Source organism: Mauremys mutica, chromosome 2, assembly GCF_020497125.1.
Source record: "Mauremys mutica isolate MM-2020 ecotype Southern chromosome 2, ASM2049712v1, whole genome shotgun sequence".
Taxonomy (NCBI): domain Eukaryota; kingdom Metazoa; phylum Chordata; order Testudines; family Geoemydidae; genus Mauremys; species Mauremys mutica.
This window is the reverse complement of record NC_059073.1, coordinates 216304914-216320207: the sequence shown is the minus strand read 5'-3', so window position 1 is coordinate 216320207 and position 15294 is coordinate 216304914. Positions and strand designations below refer to the sequence as shown.

Here is a 15294-nt window from a genome sequence, read left to right as displayed (position 1 = left end):
CTCATGTCGCAAGCTAAAACTTTCTCTACTCCCCTCCCTTCATTGCTGTGAAGTATGATATGCACTAATTGATTGCTGTCCTTCATCCAATATGTGGCTGTATTTCCCTATACTGTCAAAGTGCTTCGGGACTGAAGGCATATTATTCATTTAGAATCACTTTGAGGCCCATGTTAATTTTTACCTTAACTGAGTTGTTTGCTGCTCACTGAATTTCCTTAGAAAATATGTATCTGCTAATAGGGGGGCGGTAGTCCAGGTGTTCCATCAGTCACGTTATGCTAATTCCAAATTTATTCAGATAACTGAGGGATTACAATTCAAATATGTGAATTGTTGTGCTTCAGAAGCTAAATTTTATGTGAAAACTGCACTAAATATGGAGTTCTGCATTTAATAGATAGTATAAAATATTATGGTACAACAGAGGTGCCTCAGGATCGGGGCTCCATTGTACCAAGTGCTGTATAAAACATATGAAGATATGTATTCTTGCCCAAAATAATTTATTTCCTTCTGTAATTGTGCTCACTGGTATCAAATAAAACTTAATTGTTTTCCATCTAGGATAAACTCTCTTTTGCTGATTCATCTTCCTGTGTATTAGGAGTTGAAATTCAAGCCACATCTCAAATGCCTTACAGTAAGCACCTGACATGCTAGCCCTTCAAGCACACATTTTAAGTGAACAAATTAAGGACCACTTCTAGCATTCCTGTAAGGAAATGGGGAATAAATGACCATCTTGTGGGGGGAGTTGTGAAGCTCAATAGGAGCCTAATCCTGAAGTATTTTGAGCACCTGCAATCCCCAGTGAAGTAAATGAGAGTTGAGGATGTTCAGCACCTCTAAGAATTAGGCTGCCATCCAAAACTACTAGCAAATGAAGCTAGTTGAGCATCCTCAACTATTTACAAATGTGTTTGCTGTTCCAATCCCTGCATTTGTCCAAATAAAACAGCAAATGGTTTGTCATTAAACAATGCACTACACTAAAATGGACAGTGATTCTAGGGGTCCTGTCTTTTCCAGCAGCCTGGGAGATTTGAGACAATGACTAACCAAATCTTGTGCTTCAGGGCTTTAGCAAGTCACCTGCGGGGGGGTCAGGAAGGAATCTTTCCTAGTGTACAATTGGTTAACACAAAACTTATGCATGGGGTGTCAGCACCACTCAGGTTGGTAAACCCCCTGAGGCCTCTCCAATGAATTGGCCCTTGGCACATGCCTATGTTGTCCATTCCTAATCTGGCCCTGCTCTGCAGTGGTACAGAGAATCCTTTTTCTAGAATGTCTGGCTGGGGTTTCTTGCTCACATGCTCAAGGTCATGCTAATTGCTTGATTTGGAGTTGGGAAGGAATTTCCCCCAGGTCACATTGCCAGAGACATTGGGGTTTTTTTCACCTTCCTCTGTTGTATGGGGCATAGTTTGCCTCCTGGGATCACCTAGGCAAATGTCACTATTGCAGGGACCTCAGACATTGGGGTAGTACCTTGGTCTTTCCTGTTCTCTGTCCATGGCACACCAGTTTAGTCTTCTGGGACTGAAATGCTTTGGTCTAACTGAAGTCTTTGGGGTTCATATCAGATTATCTGGTGAAACTTAGTGGCATATGATAGACACAAGGTCAGATTTAATTATCCCTTCTGACCTTTAACTCTATGAAACAGAAGTACAGAGTTTGTAAGTTGAGATGGTGCATGATAGAATTCTAGTCAAGTTTAGATTGAAAACAGAGAATTGCATATTCCCTGTATAAATAGTTTTTCTTTTAGGCACTTGACAATACCAATGACAGATGATATCTCATCAATGATGCATTGTTATGTCATTCACTTAAGTCAGTATCACTAAAATCATGGCTGAATGTGACTGTAGCAATGACAGCAAAACTGATTACTTAAGAAATTGCTTCAGCAGTTTTCTTCTTTTGCAAAATTTAAGAAGTTAAATAGGCAACAGTAACACGAAACTTAATGAAGTCAACTTACCCAAATACTATGTCCATGTAGATGACTGGTATATTAACATAATTATACAAACATTGGGTGTACAAAAAGGCTACAAATGAGAAAAGCTGTTAAGATTTCAAAATGTAGAAAAACCCTGTTGCTTTAATCTGTAATAGCATACTTGCTTCTCTACTAGATATGTGACATACAAACTTTGACTTATAGATAGTTTATCCATCCATATTATAATACACCTTAATCTAAGATGCCCCCCCCAATAAAAAGTTGCTAGATAAAACCAGGGGGGTTCACTTTGTGGAGACCTATCTCAAAAACTTGTTACAAATATCATGAATGTTAATAAAAAAGCGCTTAAAATTAAGCTAAAACCAGGGAGTTTGAGTGAAACTGTGTCCAAGAGCTGTAACCAGTACTAAGTGAGTTTACCTCAGCATTACTCATTAAATATTCAAATATTGCTACCAAGCTATTTTGATCACAAACCTCAGATGCACGACACATTTTCCTTTCACTACTCGAATCTCCAGAAGAAACTGTAGTCTTCTAGGAATTTGCACAGTGCCTAGCACAATAAGGTCACAATTCCAGTTGGGGTCCTGGAATTCTACTGCAATATAAACAAATAACTAGGCAGCAGAAAATGTTCAATTAGACTGAATTTGTCTACTAATCCTTTTGATAAATTCCTACCAAACAAGATAGATACATGTTGGAGTTTCTATCATTGCCAATTCCAAAAACTCAAAAATCATGACTTAGGAAAAGAAATGTGGGTCTCTTTTTATTTGCGGCCTGGTTCTTGAGCCTTTACAGTTCGCATTTTCAAGCTTTTCTCCCAGCTACAAGGGCTAGAATTCTATAGTGAACACTGAGATTCTCCCCGCCCCTCAATGACATGAGTCCATGAACTGGCTGTTTCAGAAATATACCAATTATTGGAAGACTTCTGATTAAAATCTCAAGAGTTGGCAATGCTGCTATTAGCACAGTCTTTTCATACGAACCGGGATGCCCCACTATCTCCCATGCACATGTTATACCAGATCTCTTCTCCATCTCCTCATCCCCATTCTATGGCTGCAAAGCAGTAGAATTTCTTATAGTTCTACACAGTAAAACACCCCCTCAGGGGTTGGGGTGAACCTCCACAGCCTGGGTAGACTCATGTTAGCAGAGCTCAAGCTATGGCACTAAAAATACCAGTGTGCATGTTGCAGCTCAAGCTCTCAAACCTAAGGGATTGGGTGGGTTTGAGATCCTGAACTCAAGCCCAATGTCCATAGTGAGTCAGTGTACTTGGGCTGAGAGGCTCACTCCTAGCTGCAGGGTAGACATACCCTGAGAGGCCAAAGGAAAGGGAGGTGTATACACTTGCAGTAGTACCAGCCAACTGGTAGTGGTAGTCTTATGCTACAGTTATGAGGTCTTCCACTAGGTGTGTATGTGATCACTGCAATTCATTTAAGGGAGTCGGAAGGTTAATTAGTTTTTCCAACAGAAATATCAGTAAACTCTTGTTAATTGAAAGTCAAACTAAATCTGATAAATCATTAGCTTTCCATTGTTCCAGAAATAAACACTTGACTCAAAGCACTATGAATCTAAAATACATGAATTTAAAATGTATCAAGTACAAGATAAATAAGACATCTGATCCTTTGTTACTGAGTATTTGTGACATTACCCAGTGTACGATCTGGACTATTGAACAGCTGTGTTAATTCTCTAACCTGGGGTGCCTTTTACACTGTCTTGCTGTCAGAACATCCATTCTGACCTGCTCACACAGCCTTCAGTACACAAATTCTCTCCAAGCTAAGTACATGGGCACTCTGACCAGTCACTCATTAATTTAGCTGCAGAGTGACACCTGCAAATTTTTAATCCCAGCCTTGTCTACCAAAATGTGCATTTTTGTACTGTCCAGCATGCTACTGAACAATGCAAGCTCACAGAAAGTCCATCGTTTCATCAAAGGAAAATAATATATGCACCATCTTTGCAATCCCAAATAGTTTCCCATACAACTTAATCCAAACATACTAGTGAAGATAAAACAATAAGAAAAGTATTAACAGAGAGAATTTAAGTGATTACAAGTATTGATGCATAAAAGTCAGGATTAGTTGCAAAGGAAAATAAGAGGTATTTGCTTGCCTATTACTAACTTAAAAGCAAAAGTTTTGTCTCACCATACCCTGTAGTAAATCACCATCTTCTCCACTTTAACTGGTAATTTCCCATGTGGAACTGTATCATTATGCTTTACTGAAATCCAAGTAGATTAGATTTATTGCACTTCCCTCGTCTAAAGTCAGTTATCTTCTCAAAGGCGACCAGGTTGGTCTGGCATGATCTAAGTTTTTTGTAAAATTGTTGTATTTTATTCCCAGTTACTGTTCACCTCTGTCCTTGACTACTTTCTCTTTCAAAATTGGTTCCAAGACTTTACATACAATTGAGGTTAAACTAATAGGCCTGTAGTTTCCTGGATCACTTACTTAAAAATAGGGATTATATTAGCAATTCTCCAGTCAGAGGGTCTGAGCCCTGAGTTTAGATTCTTTAAAAATCCTTGCTATTGGGCTTGCAATTTCATGTGCCAATTCCTTTAATATTATTGGATTGATATTATTTGCCCCCCTCCCCAATTTAGTGCCATTAAGCTGTTTGTATTAGAAATTACCACATCTGAGGTAGAAGTCAACCTCTATATCCTACAGTAGAATCTTATAACATCACATATAGTGTGGCTACACATTTTAACAGGATAATGATATTCAGCAGATTATTAATTTTCAAGATACCTCACAAGACCAACTTTGTACAAAATTTATCATAGTCTTGTGAAAATGGTGACCATAATAGTATAGACTGTTACAATATTCAGTAACTAAATACAACTTTAATTTTCCCCCTCGTTGAGTTTGTCAAAATTTCTTTATCACAGTTCTACATGCTTCAGGCCCAGAGGTACAGTGACTTAAAAATAGGCTCACTGATGACATCAGAGCTTGTCTTGCTGCAAACCCAGCTTTCTCATCAAACTCTAACATGATTCTGGCTTCCAATAAAATGGATCTTCACATAAGAACAGTAAAAAGCACTATGGATAGTAGATTCTTAATCCTCACATCTCCAACGATCAAGTGAAGAAAAGACTTAAAGAATTGTGTGAGGGGACATGGAAGGACTTGTCACAATCATGGATTTCAACTAATTTAAAGAGCTGAGAACACAACTCAGCTGTGAAATTTTAAAAGCTCTGCAACTTTTATAAACTGTTAATACACACTGGGCCTACTGGAAGTTTCTTCAGTGTGAAATGGAAGTCCTATCCTACAACTTTAGGAAACTACATCAGGGATTTTATGACATCTGCATATGCAGTGTGCATCTTGTAACTAATCTAAATCACTGCTCAGGGTCGGGTCTCATCAAGATTCTGAGAGAGTTCTGACTCTTCCTTAGATGGCTGACTTTCCATATAGCACAGACAGCTGCAAAAACTAGAAATGTTTAACATTCTGCATGTTGGTATTTCCTACTTCAGCAAATCAAATGAGTGACCATTTTTGTAGGGGTACTACAAAAACACTCAATGCCAGAAATGAGCTTCTGAAATCTGAACATAAATCTGTAAATTGACCAGAACGTATCAATATTATCTCTGATTTGGATGACTTTAAAAGTTAACTGCAAACATAAAAAGAAACAAGCTTCTTCCAGATTTGTACATTTATTGCCAATTTTTGAAATCTAGAAACTGAAACACCTTTTTATTCTGACTTAAGGGACCTCACCTAATCTTGGTTTATAACAGACAATGGGAAATTGATGAATATTTTGCTGAAAAAGAAACTTCTTCAGAATAGGCAGTTGAAATTATGCATTTGTATAGAATGTCCCCACTACCAGATGGTAGGGAGGATTCAAATTCACTTGTAATTAAGCATGAGTTTTAACTCTTGAAATTAAATTAAAAGCCCCCACCTCCCTGCACTTTCTGGTTTGCTGAAGATATGCAAGAATGTGACTGATAACACGGATTGCAGTATGTAACCTTATATCTGCCACAAATACATGCTAGAATATTTTCAGTAAACGAGAAGAGCTAGCAGACTTCAAAAGAAGGGTGTATGTACACATAATAGCCTTATTCCTTGCCCTCTCCCTGGCCAAATTCCATAGCCATATTAGCAGAGAGATTAAAAATAAAAACTTGCTTTCATCCACTTCAGCATTTCATGTTCTTAAAGCTACTGGCCTTTATTCTAGAAGTTCTACTTTCTATAGAAACAAAGACAATAGCAACATGCTGCAGAAATCACTTAATCTCTACCCACCTTAAAATCTGACTTTAAATAGATTCCTTCTAAAAGGAGAGGAAGAACCTCTAAGGGGAAGAATAGATTTCTATTTCTGCGCAAGTAGTGATTCTTTTTTGTAATAGAATGTGAATTGTCCTACAAGACAAAAGTTTAGAATAAATCTTTTGCCAAGAAAACTATAGCATGCTTCCACTAGATTAAAATTTTGGCTCAGTCTGAATGAATTTATAGAAACAAACCCATCACCTAAGAACTCATCGCTGAAATTAGCTTATTTTTGCCCAGAGCAGAAATCTTACAAGTAGGTAATGATCTATTCATTAACTTATTATGTAAATCCTCACCCCAATTTTCAAGATCAGAACAGGAATCCTGTGAATTGTCTTAAGTGTTGAGACAGGTGGCTTTCTCTTTTTAATATATGCAACATAAGTAAAATTCTTGGCATGTTAGCTTGGAATTGATTGAAACTAAGCTGCTCTACCACCACTAATTATTTTCATCTTGCTTCATAGCCTTATTGCTGGAATGTCTTTATGCTTTACCACAGACACTTCAATACTGTAACTGAAACCTTTTAATAACACTCTGTGCTGGAGTGCTCTTCTTTTTCCTTGTGTTTTAAATTCAAGGAACAATCATAGTTTTTCCTCTGAGCCATAGAACATCTTACTCCACTATGGAACTGGTAGTTATCTTTCATCCCAGCACTAGTACTACATCATGGCTTTAAGCCATGGATGGTGTTGAACGGGTGTGGTTGAAATACTGTAGCAGGAGCCTCCAGAAGACATTGTGGCTGTCTCAGCTGGGCATCCTGCTTGACATAGGGTGCAATTTAAGCTTCTGTCCCAGGATAGTGTATAACATGCACTTTTTCTTCCTGGCCTGGCTAGCTCTGTTGGCTATTTCTGTGAGCAGGGCCATGGCACTCCGTGTGTGTGTGTGTGTGTGTGTGTGAGAGAGAGAACAGGGGTGCCATCATGGAGTCCTATGTACAACAGGGAAACTCGCCTTCTGTGAAGAGTCTGCACTTGAGAACCCAACTTGAACAGGGGCAGTTGAGAACATAACAGCAACAGTTGAAGATCCTCCCTTGTGTTAATGTAGGGGAAGAGCAGGCTGTCTGGAAAACCTGCACCAGAGTCTTTGACCTAATCCAAAACACAAGATGCCCAAGATGAGGATTAGCTGGGGTGTGCTCTGTATGAAATCTTCAGGAGAAACAGAAGATGCTATGGGGAAAGAATGTGAGAGCGAAATATTATGAATATGGAAGGAGGTTAAACATCTTTCCTGATTACAAAGTTAGAAAATTAATTAATTTTGTCTTGCTGACAGATAATTGAGAGGCTAGAGTCTGAAACATTTATAATTATGCTACAGGAGGAAAAGATTTAAACAGTCTAATGTTTAAAGAAACATTAGGCATTTTAGTGTTGGTGGTCTCAGATTACATTAAATGAACCATAAGTATATGGTTACTTCATTGTCATTATAGGGGAGAACAAAGGTTGTTTGGGTACCTCAGTTGTGCATTTCTTACATTAAGGTTTCACTTAAATCCCCCCCCAAAATCATAATTAAGGTTTCACTTAAAATAACACTTTATGAAAATTTTAAAACATCCCTTGGACCTTTTTACTCTTAACTTGCTCGTACATATACTCAAACTTAACTCCATCTTAGCACCCTTTTCTGTTCTGGGAATTCTATACACCGGGGGTTCTCAAACCAGGGGTCATGACCCTTCAGGCGCAGTGGTCCCCAACCTTTTCTGTGCGGTGGGTGCCGGACCAAGGACTGTGGCCGCCAGACAAGCAGCTGCTGAAATGCCGCTGAGAAGCGGCAATGTCGAGAAATGTCGCCGTCGAAATGCCACCGAACAGTGGCCACGTCAAGAAGCGTCACTGCCGAAATGCCGTCGATGCTGCTACTTCTCGGCGGCATTTCGGCGGCTGCTTGTCCGGTGGCCAGTAGGTGGAAGCACATAGATGCCCCGGCAGGTGCCATGGCACCCACAGGCACAGCGTTGGGAACCCCTGCTTCAGGGGATCTTGAGGTTATTACATGGGGGTCATGAACTGTCCACCTCTACCCGTAAACCCTGCTTCTCCAGCATTTATAATAGAAATATAAAAAATGTGTTTTTAATTTATAAAGGGGCAGGGTCGCACTCAGAGGCTTGCTATGTGAAAGGGATCACCAATACAAAAGTTTGAGAACCACTGAACTGAAGTGGCTGCCTCATTAACTGTCAGATACTATGATGGGGGTGGGGGAAGCTCTACAAATGACACAATGCACTTACAAAATGTGCATTGCTATAAATGGAGATCTGCAGCACCAACCTGACTCTAGCATAAGCACTTTGATTTTACTCTCCTCTACAATGTGGGAGAGGTAAGAAACTGGATTTTCACTTTCTTCAATCCCTTCCACCAGAAAGAGATTATCTTGTTATGAGGGAACGTTTTCCTCCTGAAAAAGCCAGTTTATGAAGTAGGAGGGTACAGGGTGCTCGGGGAGGCTGAATTATCATACTTAGAGTAAAGAAGTAAACCTTTAAAATTCATTTTTTAAGAGAGGATCCAATGGCATTCCCTTCATTTCCCCAAATTGGATACCAGTGTCTCAGAACTTGGCTTCTCTCTTGGCATCTCTTAGTTATAGACCATTTAAAAAATCCAGGGATGTTTTAGAATATAGAATTAATAGTTTTTATAACCTGAAATATTTTCCAGGATTTTAAAATTTCTGTACACTTTAACTTCTCATGAGTAAAACTAAGTCATGGGCAAACTTTATTCTAGTAACTTATCAATGTCAATAATATTTAAACAAATCCATCTTTAAAAGGATGTTTCAGTGTTGGTTTTGTGGGGAGGGGGAAGGGTCATTTGTATTTTTACCTAGAAGGAAAGGGGAAAGTGTTTCAGAATATATTAAACAAATGTAAGTGAGATGAGATTTTTTTTTTTGAAATGCAATATCAATGTAAACTACCCCCAAATTTTATTTCAATCAGTGTTCTGATTCTACTTTCAGATCAGATTTTTCAAATACCCATTGGTGTTATGTCCTTTTTTGCAAGAGTTTTAGTTGTGGAGCTTGAATATCCTGTGGTTCTGCCTTTCATATTCTAGTTAGTTAATCACCTTCATTCTTCTAATGATTCTGTTGGAATTGAAACAAAATAGAAAATATTACTCCTTTGATTTTCAGACTAGTATTCTATTATATTGTGAGACTTCTGAGTAGTATTTGTATGCATATGACTGACCACGAATGTGAAGATGCTTTAAAAAAAAGAACTAACTTCCATTTTTAATTCTGATTTCTGGTATTTATCTTCAGGCTTTTAAAAATCTATTCTAACAATGTCCTGTCTGCCAAATAGCTCCTGCTAAAACCAAAGCTTTCGAGTGGAACCTGAAACTAATAAGGCTGTCTTGACACTTTGGTTTATCAGGCTCATGTTAGGGTCAGAAAATTTCTGAAAACTGTTGCAGTGGATTGAGAGACACTAATATTATCTAGGATTTTTTTAATGAGCAGAACCCTGTAGATAGGAGTAGGGATGTTGGAAACAGAACTAGTCACAATTTCTTTTAAGGAATGCTTATAATTCAGATGAGATCACCAAATAATAATAGATACTTTAGGTCAGACTGAAGTTGTTTAGGCCCAAATGCTGAAATCCTATGGCTTACAAATGTAAACACTGTTTTTGTAGTGTCATATTGGAAAGCAAGTGTAAGTGGCATGTGGCTGTAAATATTGGCAAGAACTAAAGGGCTTGCACTGACTTTCCTCGCTAAAGAAAAAATGTTAAGAATTGCTGTAAACTTGCATACTTTGCCTTAAAATAGCAGTTGGAGTAGCTTTCATAAATTAATGCAGGAGCATAAGGACTCATTTAGTGGACAACCTGTCATTCAATTTACCTGGTAAACTGAATTATCCTAGTTAGTTTCCCATTTATGCTAGCTCCATGTTCTTCTTTGGTCTAGCTCATTGTGGCTCCTTGACTAATGCTGATCATAGCAATGAGAAGAAATAAATGACACTGCAAAAAGCATAAGAATGGGCAGGATATGTTTAGCTGTGTTGCTATTCTTGCACCTTTTCCAACTGAAACTAAGCGGGACACAATTTTACAGATGAGTCACTAAAATCTGTATGTTGGTGACCCACTGTTACAATGGTAGTCTTTTTTTTTTTTGGGGTGGGGGTGGGGGGTGGCAGGGGGATACTTTGCAGTGGCATCCCTAAACTCTACAGGCTCACTTTCAGACAGCATGGACCACCATCTGTCATGGTAACTCTTTGGGCAGCGCCTGAAATCATACATTATATATCTTTGGAACAACTAACTTACCTGTTCTCCTCCTCCTCTCCCCCTGAAAGCAGTTTTTTTTTTCTTATCTCATAGGTTAAATCTCAGCACTTGTCTACTCCCCTCCCCCACTGTAAACAGTCGGATGCATATCTGCATATAAACAAATATTCAGATTTAAATGTTTGTTTCTTTTTAATACTTGAACTTGCCTAGCTGATGGCTTCAGAAAGCCATACTAATGAGTTATGAGACTTAATTTTAACCTTTTGTAATTTGGTTGCTGTAAACACCACTTATGAACTGACAGATTGATTTTTGGTTCCCTCTTCTCTTGCTGAAGACTGATTAGCCTGTCACTTCAGCTTTGTTTGACAGGCTGTCAATGAGATTCCTTGTATGACCATCCTTTATATTTCTTTAAAAAACAGGTGTCAAGCCTGCATTAGCATGCCTAGATCACATGTTGACCTTGAATGACAAAATTCATCATGTACTCAATAGAACATTATTGCCAAAGGAATGATTGTGTTGAGCATCCAGAGTAGATCTTTTAAACATTTATATTGGCATCCCAAAGGATGCTCTCCGTGTTGTTGGGGTCTAGATGGCCTCTTACTAATAAGAGGCTATTTTTAGTGTTTGGTTCCCTTCCTAGTGGGAAGGGTTGAGAGTTATCTTTATTTCCTTTAAGAGTGAAAATATATCCTGGAGTTAGACATCTTAAACCAGAGTTTTCTATTTTTAAAAAATGTACTCAAATATTCCTCTTTCAGGTGGTTGGAAGCATACTAATCTATGAAAGCTAGCTAGCATATACGATATGCTAAAGCATCAGCTCAGTGTGTGATATTGGCCTTCATAAAAGGTGTGACTGACAGTCTTAGTGAACATCATTAAAGTAGCAGAGAAGAATTAGTTGGGATTGAGTCATGGGGAGGAATGATGATTTGTGGAGGCACTGGGCTGGGATTAAAATATTTGGTTTGTTGATAAATTGCATAGTCAATTGCTTGATGACACTTTGGATCGTCATGAAATGTACTCAAGACCAAATAACCAATGTCAGTCAGGTATATTAATGGGGTACAGGAAAAAGGGTTTATATGATGCCAGTCTCTGAAAAGCAGTCCCATGCAGCATGGTAAATTAACCTTTTGCAGAAGGTATGCTCAACAAATTACACACCTTGCCCAAGGTCACTTAATCTGTCCCTCTGTAAAATGAGGATAATGATGCTTACCTTCTCTGTATAATGTTGATTAAAAAGTACTATACAACAGGTCTCAAAATAGGAATATATTACAATCTGTTTGGGATAGAGACTGTCACACTGTTTGTACTGTGCCTAATATAAAAGAGCTTGATCTCAGCTGGAGCCTCTTGATGCTACTGTAATAATGAATGAGGTGGGCACCATCCATCTCTCAACTTCCTTATCTACTGTCACATGAATTCTCTAATGCCAGTTTCAAGACCAGCATCTCTGATATCATAATACAGTAGCAAGGAGAGCTAAGGCCCAATCAGCCTGTTGGAATCAGGCCTGGTCTTGAAGGCAGGGGCATCACAGCACCCCAGGGGCAGGAAAGCTGCTGTGAAAGGCAGGTTTCTCAGGTAAAAGGACGTTAGCAAGAGGAGGCGGTGGAGCACGCAGAATGGGGGGGGGGTGCGTTACTCAGGGGCGGGTGTCTGTGGAACCTGGCACGGGGGCTGTGCGGGCAGGCGTGCGAGGCGGCTCAAGGTGGGTGGGGCTGTGCAAGCAGCTGGGGCGGAGACACTGAGGGGAGGGGGGCAGAGCGGGGCGATGCAGGGTGCGAAGGTGGGGGCGGGGCTAGGGGCACGATTGACAGGAACGCTGACTGGGCAGGGAGGGGGGGTCTGTGGCCGCTAGGGGGCAGCCGCGGGGGGTCGGTCTCGGGTCATGGCGGGGGGAGAGGGCCAAAGGGGGATTGGGGGGGCTGTGAGGGAGATTGGGGAGGGCCAGGTGGGCGGGGCTGGAGCGTGCAGCACACGGGTTCCCGGGGCGCGCGGGCGCGCCCGAACCGTTGGCTGGGGAAGGGTCCGTGAGCCCAGCGGCCCCGTGAGGGGAGCAAGTCTCCGCTCCTGAGACAGGGAGTGGCAGAGGCGCGTGCCCGCCCGCTCCCTCGCTCGCGACCGTGGGCCGCGCGCCTAGGGGGAGCAGCGGGAGGAGGCGGCGGCGGCGGCGGCGGCAGCTCTGAGGCGCATGCGCACCTACAACTCCGTCTTCACAACCGGCCCTTCCGCTGCCGGCCCCACGGGTAGCGGAAGTGGATCGAGCGCTCGGGGAGCGGGGATGCGTCTGTGCCGCCGCCGCCCGGAGCCCGAGCAGTGAAGTGCCGGGGGGCGGAGGAGCCGCCGCCTGCGCCAGGGGCGTCTCGGGTGAGCGGTGGGGAGGCGGGGCACGAGCCGGTGGGCGGAGGGGGTCGGGGCAACACGAAGCTGCGCGGGGAGACTGGGGGGGGGCGGGGTGTATCGGGGGCGCTCCGGGGGTGGTGGGGCAGGGAACGAGGGGGTGGTCACCGGGTCAGAGCCCCGCCAAGCTGCCGCCCCGGCGTGGGGAGCGGTTCTCGGCGGCGGGGCCCGGGGCGGCAGGACGGTTGCGGGGTGGGGGGCTTGGAGCTGCCGGAGCCTGGTGTCGGGAACGCGTCCTGCGCTCTTTGCTGGGGCGGCTTCTGGGCTGGCTTCGGTTACCGCGTCTCCCTGTTTGGTGTGGCTGCTGGGTAACTCATCCTCCCGTGGCAGCTGCCAGCCAGCCAGCCGTCCGGCTCACAGGCGGCAGCGCGTCTGTCTCGGTGCGGGCGGGTGTGTACGGGCGAAGGGACCCGGAGATCCGCTTTTACTTTTGCTAGCGCCCGTTTCTCTTGCAGATGTTGCTGCAGGTGGGGGCAATGGGAGCTGTGTAACTGCCTGGGATCTGGGGCGGCTCCCTCTTCTCTGTGCCAGCTCCAGTGCTGCTGTTGCTAAAGTCTTTGTAACTAACAACCCAAGTTGCAGTTTCGATGGAAGATGAAGGTAAAACTCTCATCAGAGTCATTGACTTCATTGGAGCCCAGAGAGGGTAGAGGTGGTGGGGGTTTGCATGTGATTTGGTGGTGGTAGGTCATACAGCTGTTTATACACCAGTCTAGGTTTACACTACTGCTTTGACATGCTCATCTGTAGCTGAGGGTTTTATGAGTTGCTGCATCTTATTCTGCAATCATATCTTATGCATCATAGAGCTATCATCTTTGTGGCAACATCTGTTGAACATGATTGTGGTGCAAACTTTTTGTTTTGTTCATTCTCTGCAAAATATAGTGAAATAAATTCTCCTCTAGAATGTCGTAACAGTAAGTAGATCTCTGTGGTCTTATTGACACTGGAAAATGCACATTTAGTTGCTTTGAAAATAATAAATTAAACAGGTGTCCTAAAACTAGTGAATTCTTTCATTGGTGGTTATTTGGATTGCCAGTTCCTTAGTTAGAGAGAGAACTAATATTGAAAATTGGAAATACACCTCTACCCCGATATAATGCGACCCGATATAACACAAATTCGGCTATAACGTGGTAAAGCAGCGCTCTGGGGGGTGGGGCTGTGCACTCCAGTGGATCAAAGCAAGTTCGATATAACGTGATTTCACCTATAACGCGGAAAGAGTTTTTGGCTCCCAAGGACAGCGTTATATTGGGGTAGAGGTGTAAATTTTTTCTTTAAATTGCATAATTGTAGTTCTGTTTTATGGAGTTAAAACAGGTTTCCTCTGTGTATTGTGAATAAGTCATTAGAGTAGTCTTTCAACTCTGTTTTTTTCCTAATTGAGTAACAGATGTTATGGTGTTCTGATGATTATGAAAATGGAACACTGAGGAATCTCCTGTTCGTAGCATCTTGAAACATCATACATAATATAATTTGTCGATCTAAAAACAGGCTGCTTTGTTACCATGCCACTTTTAGGTAGGATATTTAGGTGTTCCAGTAATAAACTACTAATAGTTGTCATAGTCCAGTGACGACCCACCCCAACCTTTCCTATAGTTTGAACCCCCCCATGCACGTTACTACATAGTAGCAGTGGCGTAGCTGGGTTTTAAGTGTAGGGGCAGCAAAAATTAAAAAGGCACCCTCCCTTGGCTCTGGCCACACCCCCTGACTCCTCCCATTCTCTCCCCCCCAGATTAACCACGGGCCGGCTCAGGACTCCTGTGGGCTTCCCGGGGCTACGGATTCCCCCACTGTCCCCAGGAGAGTCTCTTCTGCCCAGTGCACTCTGCAGGTGTCCCCAGCCCCACCCGCGGGGTCCCGTCCCCCCCACTCCAGGCTCCTGTGCCATGCCAGGGTCCCCCATCCAGACAGCACGGCCTGTGCCCCTGCCCTGCGGGCCCAGCCCCGGGGAGCCCTTTGCCCAGACCCCCCAGTGCAAGGCACCAGACCCCTGCTGCTCGCCTTCCGTCCTGCGCCGCCGCCTGTCCCCGGCGCTCAGTGTGCTCCACGTGGGGCTCGCCAGCCAGGCGGCCTTAAAGGGACAGGGGCCCATTCGCCTCTTTCCGCCCTCTGTATTAGCAAGGGGCGGGGAGCGCTTGGCTGCCGAGCCCTGAGCCGCTGCCGCAGAAGGTGGCTGCGGTGATGTTGGGGCT

The 15294-nt window shown here is 42.7% G+C and overlaps 1 protein-coding gene and 1 long non-coding RNA gene across 6 annotated transcripts in view; one reads left to right on the top strand and one right to left on the bottom strand.

Moving 5' to 3' along the window:
* ATP2C1 (ATPase secretory pathway Ca2+ transporting 1) overlaps positions 1-15294 on the top strand; it is a 113451-nt gene that overhangs the window by 14918 nt on the left and 83239 nt on the right. The window contains exons 1-2 of one of the 3 annotated variants that reach the window (XM_045005161.1): positions 12907-13048; positions 13537-13681. The exons of the other annotated variants lie outside the window; for them this stretch is intronic. Of the exons in view, the coding sequence (XP_044861096.1) occupies positions 13676-13681 (6 nt within the window). The 5' untranslated portion in view covers positions 12907-13048; positions 13537-13675. Of the gene's footprint in view, positions 1-12906; positions 13049-13536; positions 13682-15294 lie in introns of those variants that run through there. 3 annotated transcript variants of the gene reach the window in all.
* LOC123363785 lies at positions 7254-12736 on the bottom strand. Of its 3 annotated transcripts, XR_006576896.1 has the most exons (4): positions 11889-12736; positions 10688-10798; positions 9373-9483; positions 7254-7541 (listed from the first exon to the last, which is right to left on the bottom strand). It is a non-coding gene; the product is annotated as an uncharacterized LOC123363785 (long non-coding RNA). The 3 variants fall into 3 exon arrangements; XR_006576897.1 differs by lacking the exon at positions 10688-10798; XR_006576898.1 differs by lacking the exons at positions 10688-10798; positions 11889-12736 and adding an exon at positions 10254-10377.